This window comes from Bos indicus, chromosome 28 (genome assembly GCF_029378745.1).
Source record: "Bos indicus isolate NIAB-ARS_2022 breed Sahiwal x Tharparkar chromosome 28, NIAB-ARS_B.indTharparkar_mat_pri_1.0, whole genome shotgun sequence".
NCBI lineage: Eukaryota > Metazoa > Chordata > Mammalia > Artiodactyla > Bovidae > Bos > Bos indicus.
The window spans coordinates 16,616,300-16,641,824 of NC_091787.1; the positions used below are offsets into that span (position 1 = coordinate 16,616,300).

Consider the following 25,525-nt stretch of genomic DNA (forward strand, 5'->3'; position numbering starts at 1 on the left):
GGAGATGTGATAGGTTAGATAGACTGGAATTGTACTGTAAAGAAAGGAGAATGCCAGGCTAATCAGTTTAGGCTCTATGACCTCTGTGACAAAGAGCTACTGAATAATTTTTAAGAAAGTACTAACATGGCTATAGAGATAGAGGAGACACTGGAGGGAGAACAACCAGGCAGTTATTGAAATGATAACCAAGAAGTATGAGGACAGGGGGCTTTACCTGGTGGTCCAGTTGCTCTGAGCTCCCAGTGCAGAGGGTCTGGAATGGATCCTTGGTCAGAGAACTATTCCCTAGGTGGCTCAGTGGTAAAGAATCCACCTGCAATGCAGGAAACTTGGGTTAGATCCCTGGGTCAGATCCCCTGGAGAAGGAAATGGCAACCCACTCCAATATTCTTACCTGGAGAATTCCATGGACAGAGGAGCCCTGTAGGCTACAGCCCATGGGGTCGCAAAAGAGTCAGAGACAACTTAGTGACTAATGACAACAGAGAATTAGATCTCACATGCTTCAACTAAGAGTTTGCATGTCACAACTAAAGATCTATGGTACTGCAACAAAGATTGAGTATCCTGCATGCTGCAGCTAAGACCTGAAGACAAATAAATAAATACTAAAAAAATAAAAAGTGATAAGGACATAAGCTGAGGGAGTAGCAATAGGAATGGAAAGAAAAGGTAGAGAATGTAGACTGTACATGTCGAATTAGACATGGTTAGGAAGGAATGTAGAACATCACAACTTTCAGAGTGGGTGAAATGGAGAAACAATATCTGGTTGAGAAAGATATTAGAGGTTAAGATGCCAGTGGGAAATCCAGGTGGAAATGTCCAGTAGAAGTGAGTTTGGCGCTCAGAAGAGAAGTGCGGATTAGAAATATGCACTTGGTCACCTTCAAGTTCAATGAGACTGTCTCTGCAAAGAAAGAGAATAGAGTGAGAAGTGAATACCCAGGTGGAACCTTGGGAACCATGATGGAGAGAAAGGAAATCAGCCAGTGAAGGAGACTGGAAAGCAGAAACCAGCGGTAAGAAGAAAACCACAAGAGAGTTTTCTTGTGGTAATGAGAAAGGTATGTCTTTTTTTTTTAATTTAAAAAAATTTTTGAAAGATGTAGTTTTTAAAAGAGTTTCAAAAGAAAAAGTATTGCCAAAAATATTAAACACCTCATAGAAGTCATACACGAAGAAGGCAATGGCACCCCACTCCAGTACTCTTGCCTGGAAAATCCCATTGACAGAGGATCCTGGTAGGCTGCAGTCCATGGGGTCGTGAAGAGTCGGACACGACTGAGTGACTTCACTTTCACTTTTCATTTTCATGCATTGGAGAAGGAAATGGCAACTCACTCCAGTATTCTTGCCTGGAGAATCCCAGGGACAGGGAAGCCTGGTGGGCTGCCGTCTATGGGGTCGCACAGAGTCGGACACGACTGAAGCGATTTAGCAGCAGCAGCAGCAGAAGTCATACAAATTTATGCATGTATAACAAGACATGCTTCCTGTCTGACTTTTGTATCTGTGTGAATAATGAATCACACCCTTTTTACTTCTGTAAAATAACCTAATGAACTTTTTCCCCCCAAATTCCTTCTATAGCCTTGCCTTCTATCTTCAATCTTTTTAAATAGCCAGTATGTCTTTGTCATCAGTATGTATGTACCATTCTTGCCCTACCCTTATCTCTGTTTCACTACAGAATCATTTACTGGACCATTCCCGTGTGCTAAGCCCTGTCCCATCCCTGTGGATTCAGAGATAGCCTGTCTCTGTCTTCAGGCCCTCATAGTTGGCATTCTTGTCGTCTTAAACTAAACAACTGTAAATCACTAGGAGACTCATGGAAAGTGCTGGACTAAAGGGCAGCATGGAAGAGCTGGGTTTTTCATTTTTGTTTTTATGCAGGGCATGCAGAATCCTAGTTCCCCGACCCAGGATCCAACCCATACTTCCTCCCTATAGGGGAAGCTTGGAGTCTTAACCACTGGATTGATTGCCAGGGAATTCCCAGACAGACAACTCTTGACCAGCACATCCTCACTATCTGCTGACGTTTTCTGGGCTCAGTTACACAGTCTAAGGAGGAAGAGAAGGAGAGAGAAAAGATACAAGTGCTCGATCACTCAGCCATGTCTAACTGTTTTGTGAACCCACGGAGTGTAGCCTGCCAGGCTCTGTCCATGGAATTTTCCAGGCAAGAATATTGGAGAGGGTTGCCATTTCCTCCTCTAGGTGATTTTCCCTACCCCAGGGATCGAATCCATGTCACCCCCACTGGCAGGCAGATTCTTTATCTCTGCAACACCTGCAGAGATAAAGCCCTAGGATAAAGCAAATTTTAAATTTTTTAATAAAAAGTTGAGGGGAAACATACATGCATACTCTTTAAGATTGTACAGATGAAACTACACAAAAATACAAGAAATGATTCAGGATAGAAGTCACTCAAGGTTGGAATGGGATGGTACACAGAGGATCACATATGTGTAAGCTATTGTTAAGATCCCAGTTTTGATACTGGCTTATGAGTGCTTATTACATTATTGCTATAAATTAATAATTATATGAATAAAGATGGCTAAAGAGGCACCAATGATGGAAATGTGTCATGAACCATTAATCCACTTCCTTGTGGATTACTACGCCCAGAAAAACACTGAAAATTACCAGATATCTTTCTAAAAACTTTTTATTGAGGTAAAAATTACATAATATAAAACACACTATTTTAACCATATTTAACTGTACATTTCAGTGGCACTAAGTGTCACATGGCTGTGCAACTCTCCATCATCCATCTTCCAAGTTTTCCTAAACTGAAACTCCGTCCCCATTAAACACTAAGTCCCCATTCCCCCTCCTCCTCACCCCACCCCCAGCCTCTGGCATCTACCCATGTGTTAACACTTTCTGGCTCTATCTATTTGACTATTTGAAATATTTCATATAAGTGGAGTCAAAAAGTATTTGTCTGCACCTACTGTATACTGGAATGCATTTCTAAGGAATAACCAGCTATCTTGAGTGGAAAATTCTGGTAAGGAGAGAAAACCCAGACCTACGGCTGTTTGAGAATGAGCTCTGAATTTTTTTATCCCTTTCATCTGAAACTAATCACTGTGGTGGTCCAAGAATAATGAACAACCATTTTAAATACTCTATTATTACCCAATGATTCAACCTTGTTTAATCACATTCTTATTTAAAGAAAACGGAATACTTCTACTGTTCTTTAAGGAGACACCAATGAAAATGAAACCATCCTTGTGGTATGCAATATGAGGGCTAAACAGAATTCCTATTTACCAGAATCAGTGTCAATAACATTTCCAATAATTTATCACCTTAGAGTGTCATATTTCTTTTTCTCACACGAACATGGAAGATTGCATGGTAGTAGAGAAGCTGAGCTTTGGAGTCAGAAAACCCTGGGTTCAAGGCTCCCTTCTACCTCCTATCAACTATCTGACAGTGGGCAAATTATGTACCCACTCCAGATCTTGCTTTCCTCCTCTGAAGCTGAATCTGTACCAATAGAACTATTGCATTTTTGAAGAAAGACTATGTAAAGGTCTTAGCACAGTTCATGGCATAAGTCTAAATGTTATAAAGAAGGTAGCTAATATTTTCATACTGAAACTTTTAAACTGCCTTATCTCTTTCCATACACACATGGGCTTTCCAGGTGGTGCTAGTGGTTAAAGAATTTACCTGCCAATGCAGGAGATGTAAGAGACACAGTTTCAATCCCTGGGTCAGGAAGAACCCCTGGAGGAGGGCATGCCATCCATCCCAGTATTCTTGCTTGCCTGGGGAATCCCGTGGACAGAGGAGCCTGGAGGGCTACAGCCCCTGGGGTCACAAAGAGTTGGACGTGACTAAAGCGACTTAGCACACACAGTGCACATACATATACATGTATTAATACATGTTTATGTATTTCCTTGGAGAAGGCAATGGCACCCCACTCCAGTACTCTTGCCTGGCAAATCCCATGGATGGAGGAGCCTGGTGGGCTGCAGTCCATGGGGTTGCTAAGAGTCAGACAGGACTGAGTGACTTCACTTTCACTTTTCGTTTTCATGCATTCGAGAAGGAAATGGCAACCCACTCCAGTGTTCTTTCCTGGAGAATCCCAGGGACGGGGGAGCCTGGTGGGCTGCTGTCTCTGGGATCGCACAGAGTCTGACACGACTGAAGCGACTTAGCAGCAGCAGCAGCATGTATTTCCTGCTTACTGACAAAGTTACACTGTTTATTGTCTGGAACTTATATAATACAAATAAGTCCTAGGAGCTCTGAAGATAGGAGAAATGTAAAAACTTTAGTTCCTTAACACTCTTCATTTCTCATTAGGTGATCTCTAAGGCTCCATCAGCTTTAACACTTTATTGTCTTATAAATTCTTTGATTATTGCCTTTGCACATGCTCAGAAGGCATTGAATGGAAAGCAAGCTTATTTTTGGTTTTGGAGTTTTATTATATTTTTAACAGTGAAAGAGGATGGTCAACTCAGACATTTTCATGACCGAGCAAGTTTACAAAGTGTCTACTCCTACACTAGGACATGCATTTTTGATATTCAGTAACCACAGTACTGATGCCATATTTCATTTGAAATTTCTCTTTGCTCTGCTGATTTCTTTGCATTCCTTTCCTTAAACTGCTGAGGAAGGTATTTATAAATCTTTTCAAATACTACACTTTACTCCAGAGATGTACTGATTGTAGACATAATCATTCGAGGTGTCCCAGTTTGGTTTCTTCCTTTCCTTCCTTTCTTTTTTTCTTAGTAAAAAAACAAGGTCATTGAAGAGAGTTGTTCTGATATGAATTTTCATGTATAGTGATCTTTGCACTGTGAAGCCTTGGAAAGTGTTAGCTAAATGGCAGCAGCTTGAAACTGCAAGTAAATTTTAGTAGCAGTACATTCCCTTTTAGTGTGTGGTCATTGTCCAGGTGGCTCAATGGTAAAGAATCTACTTGCCAAGCAGGAGACATGGGTTCCATCCTTGGGTTGGGAAGATCCCCTTGAGAAGGGCATGGCAACCCACTCCAGTACTCTTGCCTGGAGAATTCCATGGACTGTGGAACCTGGTGGGTTGTAGTCCATGGGGTTGCTGAAGAGACAGACATGACTAAACAGTAGCAGCAGCATTGTAAAAACAACATCAAGCTAGTTGGATGGAAATGCTTTTAAGTGACCACACTTTCCATCACACTAAGAGAACAATTCTGTGTCTATTTCTTTCTAGGATAAATTCATGCTTTTATAAACTTGCTATCGTAGTATATGTGTCTGAGTCTGTGGTATTTGATTAAGGGAAATGTCATAATTTACTGATTAAACTGTTTCCCTATTAGACTTCTAGATTGGCTCTAAATTGTTTTTCTAATTTTTTTTGTTATTATAGAAAATGTTGCAATCTGCTTTTCCAAATATATGATTTTTATTCATATAAAATTTTTTCGTTATGATAAAATAACGTTGGAGGAAATACTAAGAGTCCAGAAACAAAAAAAACAGCCTGGTTATTTTAGCCCTTCAGTGCTATATTACTTTCCAAAGGGGTGTGTGTATGTGTATAAAATTCAGCAATACAACACAGCAACATATATTTTAGGATATTATCTATAATGAGTATACCAAAAATATACTTTTTCCCAATTAAATTATTTAACCAAGAGAACACACCAAAATTAACTTTTACTAATTTTTCTTTTCTTCTTCTCTCCTCTTCCTCTTTCTTCTTCTTCATCTTCTTTTTCTCCTTCTTCCTTTACAATAATCAATAGACTTGGATGTAATATTCTAGGTTCAATTTTTTTAAAAAAAGACTTTCCATTCAAGGCCATAATTAGAAATTGGTTATTGTGAAGAAGCTAAATACTGACTAGTTTTCTGGGCTTGCAAACTCAGCTCGATCACCTTTTAAAAATGGGTAGCTTGAGTTTACTCAGTTGTCTAAAGATGTTGTTGTTCAGTCACTCAGTCATGTCTGACTCTTTGTGACCCCATGAATTGCAGACCCCATGAAAAGCACACCAGACTTCCCTGTCCTTCACTATCTCCCAGAGCTTGCTCAAACTCATGTCCACTGAATCAGTGGACCATCAGTGAAGCATCGAACCATCTCATCCTCTGTCGTCCCCTTCTCCTCCTGTCTTCAATCTTTCCCAGCATCACGGTCTTTTCCAATGAGTCAATTCTTCGCATCAGTTGGCCAAAGTATTGGAGTTTCAGCTTCAGCATCAGTCCTTTCAATGAATATTCAGAACTGATTGCCTTTAGAATTGACTGGTTGGATCTCCTTACAGTCCAAGGAACTCTCAAGAGTCTTCTCCAACACCACAGTTCAAAAGCATCAGTTCTTCAGCACTCAACCTTCTTTATAGTCCAACTCACACATTCATACATGACTACTGGAAAAACCATAGCTTTGACCAGACAGACCTTTGTGGGCAAAGTAATGTCTCTGTTTTTTAATACGCTGTCTAGGTTTGTCTAAAGCTACAATCTACCAAATGTACTTGTCATATTTTTCTTAGCCATGGAATAACTGAATCAAGCTTACAACCATTCCAAAATATAGACAAGAAGAAAAATACTTGGCTTGTAACCAGTAGAGATGATAACAGCTTCATCTACTTTACCAATTTGTCTCTACTACCCTCTAGTGGAACTGTAGTCATAATAGCCTTACAGCATTGCCTCCACACACACTTAACACACACACATACTCCACACACACTTAACACACACACACACTCACAAACACACACGTGCACGCTTGTATGTGTGCGTGTAGAGCATGCGTGCACGTGTGAGTGTGTGTGTGTGTGTAGAGATTTATAAATTTCTGCCTTATAGAGTTGGTCCCAGCCTTGGATATGAGAAATGCCTGGAGGGAGTTATCTTTTAACTGGCATTCTTGTTCCTCTTCCTGGTGGCTCAGAAGGTAAAATGTCTGCCTACAATGTGGGAGATCTGGGTTCAGTCCCTGGGTTGGGAATATCTCCTGGAGAAGGCAATGGCACCCCACTCCAGTATTCTTGCCTGGAAAATCCCATGGATGGAGGAACCTGGTAGGCTGTAGTCCATGAGATCACAAAGAGTCGGACACAACCGAGCAACTTCACTTTCACTTTCTTTCTTGTTCCTCTCTCTTCCCACACTAATCCTTTCTGGGGAGCACTGCCAGACTAATCTGTTTAAAGGAGAAATGTGATACTATCACTCCCCTGCTCAACAGAGAGAGAAAACCTTCAGTCCTTCCTTTTGGGCTTTCTGAAGTGCTGCTGGTAACCTTCTCCACCGTGACCTCCGAAACTCTTCACGATAAGAATCCAGCTTTCCTTTCTTCTCTTCTACCCCCTTACCTCCTGTCTCACCCCACCTTCCAGCCAAATCCCACTGCTTGATGTTCTCCACTTCTGGCCTATGCTTTCCCTTTCTGCTTACCTTGGAGATGACTCTAGTAGTCATCTCCACTCCACCAACTTCCTTCTTCCAACTCTATTTGCCAGATTTATGCTCACATTTTAAGACATCTTTCAAATGTCACTGCTGCTGCTGCTACTGCCAAGTCGCTTCAGTCGTGTCCGACTCTGTGCGACCCCATAGACAGCAGCCCACCAGGCTCCCCCGTCCCTGGGATTCTCTAGGCAAGAACACTGGAGTGGGTTGCCATTTCCTTCTCCAATGCGTGAAGGTGAAAAGTGAAAGTGAAGTTGCTCAGTCGTGTCTGACTCTTTGCGACCCCATGGACTGCAGCCTACCAGGCTCCTCTGCCCATGGAATTTTCCAGGCAAGGGTACTGGAGTGGGTCACCAGTGCCTTCTTTATTCAAATGTCACTACTTACTTTAGAAAAATTTTTATTTGACTTCACTGGGTCTTAGTTGCGGCATGTGGGATCTAGTTCCCTGACCAAGGATTGACTCTGGGCCGCCTACATTGGGAGTGTGGAGTCTTACCCTCTGGACCACCCAGGGACGTCCCTCAAGCGCACTTTCATCCAGTGTGATCAAGCTCCCTTCATCAATCTCATGCAAGCCAGATACATCTCTGACACTATGCCACCTGTTATGTATGCTATTCTCTTTGCCTGGTTGTTCTCCTCAGGTGTCTCTCCTTCAATTCCCATTTAAACTGACATTGGCTTTCCTTCCCAACCCAATGCAAGGGTCAGGTCATTTAATGAAGACTGACCTGCCTCCCGCGATTATTTTTGCTTCTCTTCTGTGACCTTAGCAATTCACCCAAGTCTCTGTTTTAGTACCTACCACCAGAACTATTTTTGTGATCAATACAATCAGGAAAAATCCTGCATGTGAAGTGTTTACCAGGGGTGAGGCATTGGGCTAAGTAAACATTTAATGGATTACCTCATGTCATGTTCAAAGCAACACAGTTGGTTGCTAATACTATTGGCATTTGAGTAAATGAGGTGCAGAAACTTGAAGTGACTTGCCCAAAGCCACAGCAAAGTTAAGGGCAAGAACCAAGATTTAAAAGGATTTGAGCCCAGGTGATCTTTGGGCCTTGAGCTTTTTTTTTTTTTTTAAATTGAAGTATAGTTAATTTACAATGTTGTGTTAGTTTCAAATGTATAGCAAAGTGATTCAGTTTTTCATACATACATATTTTTTCTTTTTCAGATTCTTTTCCATTATAGGCTATTACAAAATATTGAGTACAGTTCCCTAGACTATAGAGTAGGTCCTTATTGTTTGCCTATTTTATATATAGGAGTAAGTATATATTAATCCCCAGTTCCGAATTTATCTCAACTCCCCTACCACTACCTCCCCACTATCCCTGTTGGTAACCATAAGTTTGTTTTCTATCTGTGAGTCTATTTCTATTTTGTAAATAAATTCCTTTGTATCATTTTTAGATTCCATGTAGAAGTGATATAGTATGATATTTGTCTTCATCTGACTGATTTCACTTAGTATGATTCTAAGTCCATCCATGTTATCACAAATGGCATTATTTCATTCTTTTTTATGGCTGAGTAATGCTCCTTTGTATATATGTATCACATCTTCCTTATTCATTCCTCTGTTGAAAGACTTTTAGGTTGCTCACCTGTCTTGTCTTGGCTACTGTAAACAGGGCTGCTATGAACATTGGGACCCTGAGCTTTAACTGTGATGGTATAGCTAGCCATTCCAGAGGGGCTTTTTGTCAGGACAGTGTCTCCTCCTCCTCCTTTTCGTTTTGAGTGTGCTGTTTGGGATTGGTTGGGAAGAAATAAAAAACAATTTCTGGGGTAGGAAAAGGTATTTATCTTGTCTTGTTGAATGAAAAGCTCTACTTTCCTCTTTTTCATTTTATGTTTCCCCATCTGGACTTTGAAGTTCGGGGGCTTGCATTTGATTCTTGCTTGTTTGCCAATTATTTAAGTTAGTGCTTGGGGCATAATAAAGGCTTCATAAAGTTATCAAATATTATTGAGACAGCAGGTATCTTTCTCTCTTTGTCTTCAATTCAGTTCAGTCCCCTCAGTCGTGTCCGACTCTTTGTGACCCCATGGGCTGCAGCATGCCAGGCTTCCCTGTCCATCACCAACTCCCAGAGCTTACTCAAACTCATGTCCATCCAGTCGGTCATGCCATCCAACAATCTCGCCCTCTGTGGTCCACTTCTCCTTCTGCCTTCAATCTTTCCCAGCATCAGGGTCTTTTCCAATGAGTCAATTTTTCACATCAAGTGGCCAAAGTATTGGAGTTTCAGCTTCAGCATCAGTCCTTCCAATGAATATTCAGGACTGATTTCCTTTACGATGGACTGGTTAGATCTCCTTGCAGTCAAGGGGCTCTCAAGAGTCTTCTCCAACACCACAGTTCACAAGTATCAATTCTTCAGTGCTCAGCTTTATTTACAGTCCAACTTTCACACCCATACATTACTAGTGGAAAAACCATAGCTTTGACCAGGTGGACCTTTGTTGCCAATGTAGTGTCTCTGCTTTACCTATGCTGTCTAGGTTGGTCATAGCTTTTCTTTAAAGGAGCAAAAATCTTAATTTCATGGCTGCAGTCACCATCTACAGTGATTTTGGCGCCCGTCCAAAAAATAAAGTCTGTCATTGTTTCCACTGTTTCCCCATCTATTTGCCATGAAGTGATGGGACTGGATGCCATGATCTTTGTTTTCTGAATGTTGAGTTTTAAGCCAACTTTTTCACCTCCTCTTTCACTTTCATCAAGAGGCTCTTTAGTTCTTCTTTGCTTTCTGCCATAAGGGTGGTGTCATCTGCATATCTGAGGTTATTGATATTTCTCCCAGCAATCTTGATTCCAGATTGTGCTTCATCCAGCCCGGCATTTTGCATAATGTACTCTACATATAAGTTAAATAAGTAGGGTGACAATATACAGCCTTGACATACTCCTTTGCCAATTTGAAACCAATCTGTTGTTCCATGTCTGGTTCTACTGTTACTTCTTTACCTGCATACATATTTCTCAGGAGGCAGGTAAGATGGTCTGATATTCCCATCTCTTTAAGAATTTTCCACATTTTGCTGTGATCTACACAGTCAAAGGCTTTGGCATAGTCAAATAGCAGAAGTAGATGTTCTTCTGGAACTCTTGCATTTTCGATGTTCCAATGGATGTTGACAATTTGATCTCTTGTTTCTCTGCCTTTTCTAAAACCACCTTGAACATCTGGAAGTTCACGGTTCACGTATTGCTGAAGCCTGGCTTGGAGAATTTTGAGCATTACTTTGCTAGTGTGAGAGATGAGTGCAATTGTGCAGTAGTTTGAGCATTCTTTGGCATTGCCTTTCTTTGGGATTGGAATGAAAACTGACCTTTTCCAGTCCTGTGACCACTGCTGAGTTTTCCAAATTTGCTGGCATATTGAGTGCGGCCTCTTTGTCTTAACTGAATATATTAATAACATCACTTTACCTTGTATTTCCTCAGTACTTGGCTCAAGGTACCAGCTAAAGGAAAATATTTAATTAATTAGCACAAAAGAAGCATGATCACTTGCTGCATTTTTCTTATCTGGGCCTCTCCTGTCAAGCTCAATGAGAATAGATATCAAATTCATCTTTGGATATTTGGTTGCCACCAAATTATGCAAGATAAACTGAAGAAACTCAAATATTGGTGAGTGGAGCTGATAGAGTTTGGTTTGCTGTCATATTTCATTCTCACATCACTGGTATAAACTGATGCACAGCCAAGAGCCAAACAACTAATGTTCATGGTGGAGAGGAAAGCCTCGGGTGCCACAAGGCTCTCAAGTGCCTATCTCATTTTGAAGGATACAGTAAATTTTGTTTCATAACATCTTAGCAGTAAGAGGATGTTACTCTAACTTTGCTCTTTGAAACTTGCCAATTATAGTAAACATTTTGCATGAAGCAGAACATTTCGTGGTATGAAATTGCAGGTCTGTATCAGTCCAGATGACAGTTTATTTAGGTAAAATAGAACCTCATTTCGTTAACACCACTAGAAAAGAGACTGTTATATTAATCCCTTAACTTACTGATTAGAGATATAGTTACAATCCACTGCCCTGGTTTATCGAAGTGACTTTTCAAAGAGAATGATTTAAAGAATTACTTCTCACTATAAATTTTTAGCTCTGGCAGAAAGCCCTATGCTGCTGCTGCTGCTGCTAAGTCACTTCAGTCGTGTCTGACTCTGTGCGACCCCATAGACGGCAACCCATCAGGCTCTCCTGTCCCTGGGATTCTCTAGGCAAGAACACTGGAGTGGGTTGCCATTTTCTTCTCCAATGCATGAAAGTGAGCACATGCATACCTGTGATGGATTCATTTTGATATTTGGCAAAACTAATACAATTATGTAAAGTTTAAAAATAAAATAAAATTAAAAAAAAAAAAAGAAAAGTGAAAGTGAAGTAGTTCAGTCGTGTCTGACTCTTCGGGACCCCATGGACTGCAGCCTACCAGGTTCCTCCATCCATGGGATTTTCCAGGCAAGAGTACTGGAGTGGCATGCCATTGCCTTCTCCAAGAAAGCCTTATACTAGGTATTAATGGTATTGTGATAAAATTTAAGAGACATTACTAATTCATTCAAATTAGTAAAAGAATCTCAGATATTCAGCTAAAACAGCAGCCCTGATAGTTTCTCCTGGCTCCAAATATGAATGAAAATGCTTGCCAGTTTCAGAGTTCAATTCTCCATGAAGCTCATGGAACTTATGTGTCAGGATTCTGCCTTTGCACAGCCCCTTCTGGGCTCTGAAAGAGGTGTTCACATGGTCATGTCTTTGTAAAATGTATAACAAGATATTTTAAACACAGTTTGTTCACACTGCTGTTTTTTTCCTACTTCAATTCCCAGTCAGTCACACTTCCCCACCTGCCCAGTGACCTGTCCGTGAACACTGTTGAAATTCAGCTCAGGAGATGCTAAATTGAAGATAAAGGTAGTTTAGGATGAGTGGTATCTAACACTTCCAAAAAACACATTACTTTTGTTATCAGATAAATGCCTAACTGAGAAACAGTCATGATCAGTGTTTTCAGTCATGATTAAAAGATCTTGGGACCTTCCTCGGCAAGGGGGCCGGGGGAAGGGTGGTGGGGGACTTCCTGGTGGTCTGGTGGTTAACTCTCCATTCTTCCAATGCAGGGGGCATGGGTTCAATTCCTGGTCAGGAAATTAAGATCCCACATGCTGTGCAGCATGGCCAAGAAATTAAAAAAAAAAAAAAGGTTTCAAAACTGTGTGTCTTACTTTATCTACTATTTTACTTTCTGAATTAATGAAAAGGAACAGTCTTTTCCTTTTGGATATGTGTTTTAAAAACTGCTCTGAATTTTATCCCATAGCAAAAGAGGCCTTGGCAAGATTCATTTCCTCATACATGCATTTCTTCATACATTCATCCATTTATCCATTTATTCACTTTTGAGCTAGGTAACACACCCAAATGGAGAAGGCAATGGCAACCCACTCCAGTACTCTTGCCAGGAAAATCCCGTGGGCAGAGGAGCCTGGTGGGCTGCAGACCATGGGGTCGCTAAGAGTCGGGGACACAACAGAGCTACTTCACTTTCACTTTTCACTTTTCACTTTCATGCATTGGAGAAGGAAATGGCAACCCACTCCAGTACTCTTGCCTGGAGAATCCCAGGGATGGGGGAGCCTGGTGGGCTGCCGTCTATGGGGTCGCACAGAGTTGAAAATGACTGAAGCGACTTACCAGCAGCAGCAGCAGCAACACACTCAAATGGTTCAAAATTCAAAAGCTCCAAAGCCTTCCTCCCATCTCTGTGCCCCAGGCATTCTTCAACTCCACACAGGCATGTTGTTATTAGTTTCTTGCATCTCCTTCCAGGTATTTTATGTATTTACAAGCAAATGTTTCTCAAACATTTTTATCTGAGAAAATACTTGTGTTTGCTTGGGCTTCCATAACAAAATACCACAGACTGGGTGGGATAAACAACAGAAATTTATTTCCACACCATTCTGGAGGCTGGGTCACAGTGTTGGCAGGCTGCGATCTGGTGAGAACTCTCTTCCTGCTTTGAAGATGGTGATTTGTTCTGTGTCCTCACGCGGAGGAAACAGAGTGATCGAGGTCTTATAAGGCCTTATAAGAATGTTCATCCCACAGCGTGCTCTCCACTCACATGATCTTATTTAAATGTAATTACTCTCCCAAGGGCCCATTTTAAATAACACCATATTTAGAGGTGTGTTAACACCAGAGGGTGGCAGTGCACAGATGAAAGGGGTAGGGGTGAGGAGAAACACAGTTCAGTCCATAGCAACACTTGTATCTCAAAACAAAGCCAAACAAAACTTCTGTGCAATGCCAATGGATCTCTGCACACCCCCTCTTCTAAATGGAGGTCACCAAAATATGAATATGAAAGTTTGGGGAGCACATGCCTTCTTATCCTCTCTGTTTTAGTTTTTTTTTCCCATGCCACTTTATATACATTTAAAAATTTTTACTTTTCTGGTCCCTCCCTGAGGCATGTTAGTTCCCTGACCAGGGATCAAACCTGTGCCTCTTGCAGTGGAAACAAGGAGTCAACTGCTGAACCACCAAGAAAGTCCCCTAGTTCTAAAATACTGTTGCAAAGCTGAACCTCTTCCGAGCAGCTTCTCAGAAGAGCATTCAGGGCTCTTTTAGATTCTGACTCCAAATTCCCTTCCCTGCTTAACACCTAAGGGGCCCTCTACCCTCTGATCAAGGCACCCTGAATTATATGGGCAGACTTCAGGGCTTTCCTCATACAACTTCTGCTTGGAAGGCCTGCTTCACCATTCCTTCTCCAGTGTTCCTAGAGAATGTCACATCCAATATTTCTTCAAATGTCACATCCTCTTTTTGAATTAATAATTTCCTCCTCTATATTCTTATGTCACCTTAGAGCATAAGTTACAGCGTTAAGTGCCAGAAGCAAGTTACAAGTAATGGTTGTGTTCTCCCACTCCCAACATCTCAAGCAGGAAAATATCTGACTTATTTTTGTGGCACTGCATAGAAGTTGACCCAATGAACACTAAATTGTATTTGCCAAGATGAGAGCCTAAATTTAGAATATCCCCTGAACCCTTGTGGCTCAGCTGGTAAAGATCCCCCCTCAGTGCAGGAGACCTGGGTTTGATCCCTGGGTTGGGAAGATTCCCTGGAGAAGGGAAAGGCTACCCACTCCAGTATTCTGGCCTGGAGAATTCCATGAACTGTAGAGTCCATGGGGTTGCAAAGAGTCAAACATGACTGAGTGACTTTCACTTCACTTCACCCCACCTGAAGCTTAAAAAGATAACTAAAAACAAACAAAAACAAGCTGCAAAAATAGAGAAAGATAACTGAGTTGCTCAACATTCAGAAAACTAAGATCATGGCATCTGGTCCCATCACTTCATGGGAAATAGATGGGGAAACAGTGGAAACAGTGTCAGACTTTATTTTTCTGGGCTCCAAAATCACTGCAGATGGTGACTGCAGCCATGAAATTAAAAGACGCTTACTCCTTGGAAGGAAAGTTATGACCAGCCTAGATAGCATATTCAAAAGCAAAGACATTACTTTGCCAATAAAGGTCTGTCTAGTCAAGGCTATGGTTTTTCCAGTGGTCATGTATGGATGTGAAAGTTGGATTGTGAAGAAAGCTGAGCGCTGAAGAATTGATGGTTTTGAACTGTGGTGTTGGAGAAGACTCTTGAGAGTCCTTTGGACTGCAAGGAGATCCAACCAGTCCATTCTAAAGGAGATAAGTCCTGGGTGTTCTTTGGAAGGACTGATGTTGAAGCCGAAACTCCAATATTTTGGCTGCCTCATGCGAAGAGCTGACTCATTGGAAAAGACCCTAATGTTGGGAGGGATTGGGGGCAGGAGGAGAAGGGGATGACAGAGGATGAGATGGCTGGATGGCATCACCGACTTGATGAACGTGAGTCTGAGTGAACTCTGGGAGTTGGTGATGGACAGGGAGGCCTGGCGTGCTGCGATTCATGGGGTCACAAAGAGTCGGACTCGACTGAGCGACTGAACTGAACTAAACTGAGTTAAATTTAAATAAAAATCTAGCATGAAAGTGTGGAAGCTTGTGGTCTTCTTTATGCTGAATGTCAAATGTATATAATGAATTACTAGCTGTTTTTAGATGATATAAATTAAATCCTTTGCTTAAGCCTCTCAGAGAGAAAGCTATATATATTTATTCTTTAAAATTAGTACCCTAAACTAGCAGAAAATAGTCTTCTCTAGAACACAATTTTCATTTTATTTAAAGCAATTTAAGGCAGTTTTCATTTAAAATGTGAATTTTAGATTTTAAAAATAAGTTTTAAAAATTATTAGGTTCAGGCCAAGATTTCCCAAATCTCCTACTTCTACTATGAATTCAAAATATTCTGTCACCCAGGAGCACAAAATTGCCAAGGTTGAGTGTTTGTGCCACATATAGGGCGCCATGTGATAAACTTATTCCATTCCTTATCCTAATCTGGATCATCAAATACAGTTGTAGAGGGCATGGTAATCAATATTTGTTCCATATCTCAATACAGTCAGTGGAAAGACTCTTACTATGTCCAGTTCTATTTTACTTTTTTATTTTCTTAAAGACTTAAGAATGATGTTCAGGTGCAGAAATCTCTTTAGGATATGGTGTAGGGCAATGAAAGAGTTTAGGGATACTGGATTATTTAAAGTATAATTTAGATCTTTTTCTTCTCCCACGGAAGTGTGAATTTTTGTTTTTTCAAGAACATTTAAAATTCTGTTGTGAGAATATTTTAACATTTAAGAAAAGAAAAATTCTGTTTTTTAATTTTTAATTAAAATGTTACATAGATTAAAAAATTGAAATTAAAAAAAGTGAAGTGAAAACATAGCACAGCCATATATGTGTGTGAAATGTGACAAAAATGTATCTAACTTATACTCATATATATATATGAAAAGTTTCTTTACCCTGTTGAGGACATCTTTCCTAGTTTTCTATTACCTCTTTCTATTAAAACAAAGTTTATTTATTTTGTTTTTTGGCTGCCTTGAGCCTTAAGTTGAGCATGCGGGATCTTCCCCTTGGGACATGCAGAATCATGCTCCTTTGGTCCAGATTGAGATTCATTATTTTGGAAAAGCATAAATATACATTAGCTTTAAGTATCAGAAATAAAAGTAATGGGATCTGGATTACGTGTAGTACCACTTTTGTGATGAACTATTTGAATACCTCCAATTTTTATTGTGCCAGAATTGGGAGAGAAAAAAACCCAACCCAGAGAGGACAGTAGATTTCTTATGACTAGAAACAATGGGACGACCCTGTCTTGGAAAGCGCTTGCGCCCAGACTCAGTTGGCGCCCGCCCTTCTGCTTTTTCTCCAGCCGCCGTTTCCTCCACCTTTCGCGCTCTAGCCACCCGGGAAGCCCAGCGTTAAGGGCAGCTAGGCTCTGATTGGCTCCTTTAAAAGTCTACGGACTATCTGATTGGTGAATCCAGGACCCTTTAGCGCGGTGAGTTTGAAACTGCTCGCACTTAGCTCCAAAGCTGGCGCTTGGAAGTTAGGGACAGCGTCGCCGACTTGGTAGCCGCCGCAGCATTCGCCGCGGGATAAAGCCGGGTAGCGTTGGTGGGGTCAGGGTGTTGCCTATGGGGTGTCTACTCGGAAGGGCCGTCTTGCGGACCTTGGAGGGGGAGTATTAATGAAGCAGGTGATAATTGGGAGGCTGGGTTCCGGGCAGTGGGGTTCTGCGTACCGCCAAGCCCGGCCTTAACCGGAGGCCCCGGGCCTGCGCGTGAAGCGACGCCAACCCCGGCTTCAGTGGGAGGCTTGGGGGACCCCAGCCCGGCCAGGGTTGTTCAGGCAGGGCTGGCATTGCTGTGGCCTCTGAATTGCAATCTGGGGTCGTGGGTGGCTGAGGAGGCTTTCGGGGGTTGATGGAAGGCAGATTTGTGCCAAGCGCTTGTGGAGTGCCAGGCTCGGCCCTGCAGCTCCTAGCCTCGCTTCCGGGAGTGGAAAGCAAGACCGCAACTCAGCAAGGTGCTCGCGCCTGCTTCTAATCTCAGGTGGTCCCAGGAAACCGACCGGAAGAACTAACTTGTGGGCCTTCTCAACTTGCCTCTCTGTTCCCATGACCCTAGCCTACCTAGAGCTTTTAAGAACACTTATCCTGGGCATAGACCCCAAGAGAACTTGGATTTTTTGGATTTTATTTTATGCTTGGTGGTTGTTACATACAGTGGAATTGGCAAAAACTGGAAATCTAAGAAACGCCGAGAGTTAGAAACGTGTCTTTTTAAATCCTTTAATCAGTTTTAACATGCAGGTCTTGCTTTCTTTAAAGACCTGGAGGTGTCTGGGTGGATGAAGCCATTGATATTTTACATCCTGTCACTAGGAACAGAGGCATTCAAAAGGCATTACGAAGCCACATCCTTTATTTAAAATAGTTGCAACCAGGAAAAGGTGGAAGAGTAATTGAACCCAGCTTTGAAATTGAGTTAGTTTTCAGTGATTTTGTTTAAAATAAGCTCCACAGTTTCATTGTGATTTGGGCATATTACAGCTGGATATTGAAGAAAAGATTAGTTAATCCTAATCCGTTGCCATTTGTAAAATTGATTTTTAAGATGGCCAGTGTAGTGCAATTTTGTTTATTTAAAAAAGTTTATCTCTGCTTATGTCTGGAATGATTTTGAAAAAGAATGTGAGAAATTTAACTTAAGGTTCAGTGACCTTTATGATTTTATCAGTGATATAAAACGATGGTTTGGGCCTCTGAAGTTAATGTTTCCGTGGCAAACTTACCAGGAAGTCTTGAGTATCTGGTTGTGGTTTCGGCTTTTTTTTTTTTTTTTTTTTTAACCATATTTTTTTGTGATTCTAGTATATGGACATTCTTTGTTCTTGACATTGCATGGGGTATAATTAAAATAGACTTTATGTATGGAATTGCCCATTTTCTTTTAGAGTGCTTAGTGATATTTCCCACTTTACAAAAGGTATCTTGAAAGTTTTTTATCATCTTTGTGTTACGTGACTCCTGACAAGAGAAAGATTAAAACTGTCATTTGAGCAAGTTGAAATGAATATACTTAGGCTGCTTTAAATATTTTCTAATGGTTGAACAGTGTGACCACGTTTTAGCTCCCTACTTCATGTCTTTAAAAATTGTTTATTAACTTCATAAAAGTATCATGAAGCTACAAATTCAAGTAGCATTCATTGTTAAACTATTTGGGTATAATTGGCACACATTGATGAGCCTTAGAAGTCTTATGTAAAGAACATCAGGGTTTGTTTGGAACGGATAGATAAGTTGATGTCTGAATTTGAAGGTTAATTTTGAAAGAAGTTCCCAGGTGGCTCTAGTGGTAAAGAACCTGCCTGCCAGTGCAGGAAACATAACAGACAGTGGTTTCCATCCCTGGGTCAGGAAGATACCTTGGAGGAGGGCATGGCCATCCACTCCAGTATTCTCTCCTGGAGAATCCTATGGCAGAGGAGCCTGGCCATAGGATCACACAGTCGGACACTGAAGTGACTTAGTATACCAAAGTTATCCAGGTATAGGATATACAAATATTTCCAATGTTTCAGAAGCTAAGAAAGGTGGGAGAGTCTTGAGTTCTTCCCCTTGTAAATATTGTTTTAATAGAATAGCTAATCGTATGGAAAATTTTTAAAAAGTTTATTTGTATTTGGCTGCACTGGATGTTCATTGCCACAAGTGACTTTCTCTAGTTGAGGCCAGTGGATGCTATTCTTTGTTGCTCTGCACCAGCTGGGTGCACAGGCTTCGGTACTTGTGACTCTTGGGCTTAGTTGCCCCCGGCATGTGGAATCTTCCTGGACCAGGGATTGAACCTGTGTTTCCTGCGTTGGCAGGTGGATTCCTATCCACTGCACCATGAGGGAAGTCCTATTGTGGAAAGTTAATACTGCTCTAGGCATGATGGGAAATTCTTTACTTGTAATATCTTATCAATAACTTAAAAGCACCCTTTGACTTAGTGGCATGTAATCAGATAAGCTTTTCTTCTCATTTTAGGGTCTACCATACCCACTGATTAACTATGGAAGACTATACCAAAATAGAGAAAATTGGAGAAGGTGAGTGGTTTTAATAATATAAAAGGATTTTTAAAAAATGATTTAATGATTTGACATCTTTGACATGTAAATATTCAAATTCAGTTTTTAAAGTATCTAACAGTACATTAATTAGTGCATTAATATATAGGTTTTCTACATAATAGCATAAGCAAAAAAAAAAATAGTTAACCTTTCAAGAGAATTGAAATTATTCTTACATGTCTCCCTACCAGCATCCCTCCAATAATCTTACATTCTTCTAATACTAAACACTTAAAGCAATATATCTATATATTTTTTAAAAAACACTATTGCTATTTTGTAGGTGTGTTGAGGAGAGTGTTAGGGCAGTGAAATTATGTGCTTTAGTTTAAAGTACGTCTGCATATACTCTCTGAAGTTCTAGTCAGGGTCATGTATTTCATTTAGTGGTTAATGTCTTCTTAATGTCTTTTGATTAAAATATATCAACTCTTATTTCAATTATTACCAAATTGTTCTGTGATTTTCTTCTGAGTTAACAAAAATAATTCATTGAACTCAGGTTATAATTTGAACCCCTTTCTGGCTTTTTAGATCATAGAGAACATAACTATATGCATGATGTGGAACCTTAGTTAGCATTTAGCAGACACTCTATAACCATTTGTTGATAAACAGTTTTTCTGTTTATTGTTCAGTCTCCATGCTGCTGCTAAGTCGCTTTAGTCGTGTCCAACTCTGCGACCCCATCCATAGACGGCAGCCCACCAGGCTCCCCTGTCCCTGGGATTCTCCAGGCAAGAATACTGGAGTGGGTTGCTATTCAGTCTCCATAATTTGCCTGTATTGAAGATTTTTAAATTTTATAATGCTTAGTTCATTTCAAAGTGCAAGTCAGGAGAGACAGAGCACTTGTGATGTCTAAAACTCAATTCAGTATATATTGAGTGTTCACTGTAAGTTAATCAGTGGCTCTTATGAGTAAATTTTAGGACCAGGTGAATGTTGTACACTTGAGTGAGAGGTAAGAATACTTTAAAAAGTTTGACTTTACCATTAACTACTTATTTGACTATATTATGTAAATTACTGATCTTCCTGAGTTTGTCTTAACAGTGTGCTGGGTGAGGGTGCTACTGGCTTACCTACTTCTGTGTTTAATGCAAGTATAATTTACATCTGAAAAATGTACAGATTTTAAGTGTACAGAAGGTCCACCCATGAAGGATGGTGGTGAAGATCAAACAAGATCAGTTCTCCTTGATTTTTTTTTTGACCTCAACAGTGCGACTTAAGGGATTTTAGTTCCTTGAATCAGGGATTGAACCTAGGCACTTAGCAGTCAAAGTGCAGAGTCCTAACCACTGGACCATCAGGGAATTCCCAGATCAACTGGTTACCCAAAGCACAGTTACTCCAAATTTCGTCAAAATAATATACAATGGATTTTATGTTAACTTACGTTTTTAAAATGACACCATGACATAGACAATTGGATAGAATTTCTCTATTTAAGAAAAGAGAGTTTATATAGCATCAGTTTGTCACTGAGCAAACCATCCTTAATATTCTGATCAAACAAGTAGATCATTTATTTGTTAGTGGTTCTTATCCTTTTTTGAAATACTACTAGTTTTGGAGAAACTCTTAAAAAACTGTAAAATAGACTTCCCTAGATATAAGTCCCTCCTAATCACTTTTGTATGACTGATGTCATACAAAAAAATAGTAAAGCTATTTAAGAAAATTTTCTTATAAATAAGGGAGTCAAGACCTCCCTTAAATTGTCCAACCCCAGATTAAAAATCACTTACCCGGGGGATTCAGCATATCATGCACGTGAACTTGTTTTTAGCTGACTAGTCCGTCTCGCTTACTGCTTTTTCTGTTCCGTGCACCCAACCACCCCAGGGTCCTTTATATTGAAATTATTGCTCACTAGCTAAAACCCATACATCGGAATCCATGTTCTCAACTTCCAAATGGATGTGAGGCTTCCTGCATTTATTTTATGCCTACCTTGGGGAGGATATTTGACAGGACATACATTCCAATTTGCAAATGATCCTTTTTCTCTAAAATGTGTTGGAAAATTACTGGTAATTTGAATTGTATGGGGAACCTGTGATGACTATACGGATTTTCTAAACTGCAGATAGGTTAGGTTGTAATTAGCCCCTTTTCTTTTGGAAGTGATGAGAGTATAATTATGAATGAGATGCTTTCTTTGTGGCCGCAGCAGATGTTTCTGTCATGTGACACCTTATGGAATTCAGTCATCTTCTAAAAACTTTTTTTAGTTTGTGGCGGTTGTCACATAGACGCTTACTTTGTTTATTTCAGGTACCTATGGAGTTGTGTATAAGGGTAGACACAAAACTACAGGCCAAGTGGTAGCCATGAAGAAAATCAGACTAGAAAGTGAAGAGGAAGGGGTTCCTAGTACTGCAATTCGGGAAATATCTCTATTAAAAGAGCTTCGTCATCCAAATATAGTCAGGTATGGTATAATATCTGAATTTGAATCATTTTCTGCATGCTATTTCACATGTGAATTTCATTGTGAAAAGTTTTACAGTTGCTTAATTTCTGATTGAACCTTTCTGAGTGGAATAGAACCCTACTGTTTTTGTTCATTGACAATGCTGGGCATAGAAAAACATAGGCTTTTAAAGCAGGAATAGAGTTAGAGGGGCTTGGTGATAGAGGTTAGTAGTGGGAGCTGGAAAATCAGGATAAACTGGTCAAGGGAGACAAGGAAGTCTTTTTTCACAAAGCTTTGTCACTGTTCCAACTCTGAGAGCTCTGGTCTTTAAGGACTCCTTAATCAGCGACCTGAGATAGGTAGCTAGGTCAGGTGAAAGCTAGGATTTAATTGCATTTTGTGGGCTTGAGATGGTGAACAACTGGTAAGGTTAGATAATACTTTAAAAAGTTTATTTCTGTAAGTTGCCTCAATGGAGAGACAAGCTCTAAGCAACAAGCAGTCAGCCTAGAAATATTTTTCTGGACTGCAGGCGATTTACCAAGTTAACACCTGTAATATCACTTAATTTTCAGTTGCTGCCCTGAGGTTCCTTTCTCAAATTCTAGTTTAATACTATGGTTTCACTACTAGGGAAGGTACCACCTCTTCTATTCCAAAACAGTATAGCATGTATTTGTTACTGTAGAAATTTCTTATGGCCTGCTTTTTCTAATAGCAACTATGATGTATGTGTATAGAAGCCATTTTACTTTGTGAGAGATCAAAAATGTTAAGATTTGTAATTGTTTTATTTTTCAGTCTTCAAGATGTGCTTATGCAGGATTCCAGGTTGTATCTCATCTTTGAATTCCTTTCCATGGATCTCAAGAAATACTTGGATTCTATCCCTCCTGGTCAGTTCATGGATTCTTCACTTGTTAAGGTAAGAATCTTGCCTAATTTTGTTAGTGTTTATCCTCTGTGAATGTAAAGGGTCTACACTTTAGAAGTGCTTGTGTTTCATGAGAATATACTTGGAAAAAGTATTAGAAAGTAGAACAAGGAAGAAAAGAATGTTTCATTAAAGAATATTTTGTTTTTTCTCACATAGTCTATAGGTTGTTAACAGTTAAGTATTTTATTACTAGATAGTGCTTCTGGTTGTAAAGTGAAAAGTACTGCCTGAAAAAACAGAAAAGTACTAAGTGTGTATTGTTGGAAACTAGGGTATTCTGTTCTTTGTCAGTCAGATATGTGCAAAATAAAAGAACAAAAGCCTGGGACAGGGTGATGCTGGCAGGCAGTTTCACTTTATTCTGGATTTGAATATATATTTTGTTTAACTTATTGTAGAGATTCAGTTCAGTTCAATCGCTCAGTCGTGTCCGACTCTTTGTGACCCCATGAGTCGCAGCACGCCAGGCCTCCCTGTCCATCACCAACTCCCGGAGTTCACTCAGACTCATGTCCATCGAGTCAGTGATGCCATCCAGCCATCTCATCCTCTGTCGTCCCCTTCTCCTCCTGCCCCCAATCCCTCCCAGCATCAGAGTCCTTTCCAATGAGTCAACTCTTCGCATGAGGTGGCCAAAGGACTGGAGTTTCAGCTTTAGCATCATTCCTTCCAGAGAACACCCTTTCGAATTCGAAAGGGCTGACCTCCTTTCGAATGGACTGGTTGGATCTCCTTGCAGTCCAAGGGACTCTCTGGAGTCTTCTCCAACACCACAGTTCAAATGCATCAATTCTTCGGCGCTCAGCTTTCTTCACAGTCCAACTCTCACATCCATACATGACCACTAGAAAAACCATAGCCTTGACTAGACGGACCTTTGTTGGCAAAGTAATGTCTCTTCTTTTCAATATGCTATCTAGGTTGGTCGTAACTTGCCTTCCAAGGAGTAAGTGTCTTTTAATTTCATGGCTGCAGTCACCATCTGCAGTGATTTTGGAGCCCAGAAAAATAGAGTCAGCCACTGTTTCCACTGTTTCCCCATCTATTTCCCATGAAGTGATGGGACCAGATGCCATGATCTTTGTTTTCTGAATGTTGAGCTTTAAGCCAACTTTTCCACTCTCCTCTTTCACTTTCATCAAGAGGCTTTTTAGTTCCTCTCCACTTTCTGCCATAAGGGTGGTGTCATCTGCATATCTGAGGTTATTGATATTTTTCCCGGCAATCTTGATTCCAGCTTGTGCTTCTTCCAGCCCAGCATTTCTCATGATGTACTCTGCATATAAGTTAAATACGCAGGGTGACAATATACAGCCTTGATGTACTCCTTTTCCTATTTGGAACCAGTCTGTTGTTCCATGTCCAATTCTAACTGTTGCTTCCTGACCTGCATATAGGTTTCTCAAGAGGCAGGTCAGGTGGTATAGAGATTAAGTTTCATTTAAATTTAAAATAATTATCCTTATACCGTCTCTACCAAACCACTCCTCAGAGGTAGCCTTTGTTTTATTAGTAATCTTAGAGATACTTGTATGTCAACTTTGTATGTGTATATACAGAAACTTTTTATAAAAATGGGATTTTATATATATTAGTATATATGCATTACTTTCCCTTTTACTGTGTAAAATGTTAGTCTACCCATCTTTCTACTGTCTGATATAATTGCGTAAACGAAGTCCACACTGGTGGACACTGAAGTTGTTTTCCAGCTTGGTGACTCATGTCCTTATGGTCAGTGCTGCAGTGAATATTTTTATATTCCTGTGTATCTTTATAGGAGTCTCAGCACTGAAATCAGTGGGTTGAAGTTATTTATTTACACTTAAAATCTTGATAGTGCTGGTTAACCCTCTAAAAAAGTAGACCAATATCATGGTGTATGTATATTTTTTAGCACATCACTGTCAAAACTTGTTTTGATTAATCTTTTTGATAACAGTACTATGAAAAATACATTAACATCATTTTTCTTTCATTTAACATTTTTTATTTCTTAGCCATTTTATAAACACTACATATTTTTCACTGATGATTCTGTTAGGATACTTTTTTCACTGGTTTTTAAGAGCCTTTTATTGGTAATGTATTGATAATAGTTCTTTTATTGCTTTTTTTTTTTGTCTTTTGTTAATGGTGTGTATATACCATTAGTTATTTTTATAATTTAACGTATTTGTACATATCAGTACATGACTTTTGGAGATTTTTATGTCTTATTTAAGTCTTCCTCATGCAAAGATCACATGTATTAGAACAGTACATGACAGTGTTTTTCTAGTGGTTTCAGTAGATTACCATTCCTCCTTTTGTCTTAAATTCTAGATGAATCAAAGGTTTATTTTGATGTCAGAATTAGGGTTCTTAATTTTTTTTCCAAATGGCTAGCCAGTTGTTCCAACTGATTGGTTTTATGTATTTTATAATATTGAACTTTATAGTCAATACTATATTTTATATTTCTGTAGTACTCATGTTGCTTCAAATGTCAGTTACATTTTGTTGGCAACAGGAATCTTACAAAACACTTCTCTGAACTGCTAAACAGCGTTT

At 40.0% G+C, this 25,525-nt stretch overlaps 1 protein-coding gene across 7 annotated transcripts in view; it reads left to right on the forward strand.

Moving 5' to 3' along the window:
* Window positions 1-25,525, forward strand: part of CDK1 (cyclin dependent kinase 1) — a 93,961-nt gene that overhangs the window by 25,572 nt on the left and 42,864 nt on the right. For 4 of the 7 annotated variants that reach the window (XM_070781835.1, XM_070781836.1, XM_019954234.2 and 1 more), the window contains exons 1-4: window positions 16,983-17,093; window positions 19,525-19,586; window positions 21,894-22,050; window positions 22,837-22,960. In XM_070781835.1, the coding sequence (XP_070637936.1) occupies window positions 19,550-19,586; window positions 21,894-22,050; window positions 22,837-22,960 (318 nt within the window). In that variant the 5' untranslated portion in view covers window positions 16,983-17,093; window positions 19,525-19,549. Of the gene's footprint in view, window positions 1-16,851; window positions 17,094-19,524; window positions 19,587-21,893; window positions 22,051-22,836; window positions 22,961-25,525 lie in introns of those variants that run through there. The other 3 variants (XM_070781832.1, XM_070781833.1, XM_019954236.2) reach the window with 2 other exon arrangements.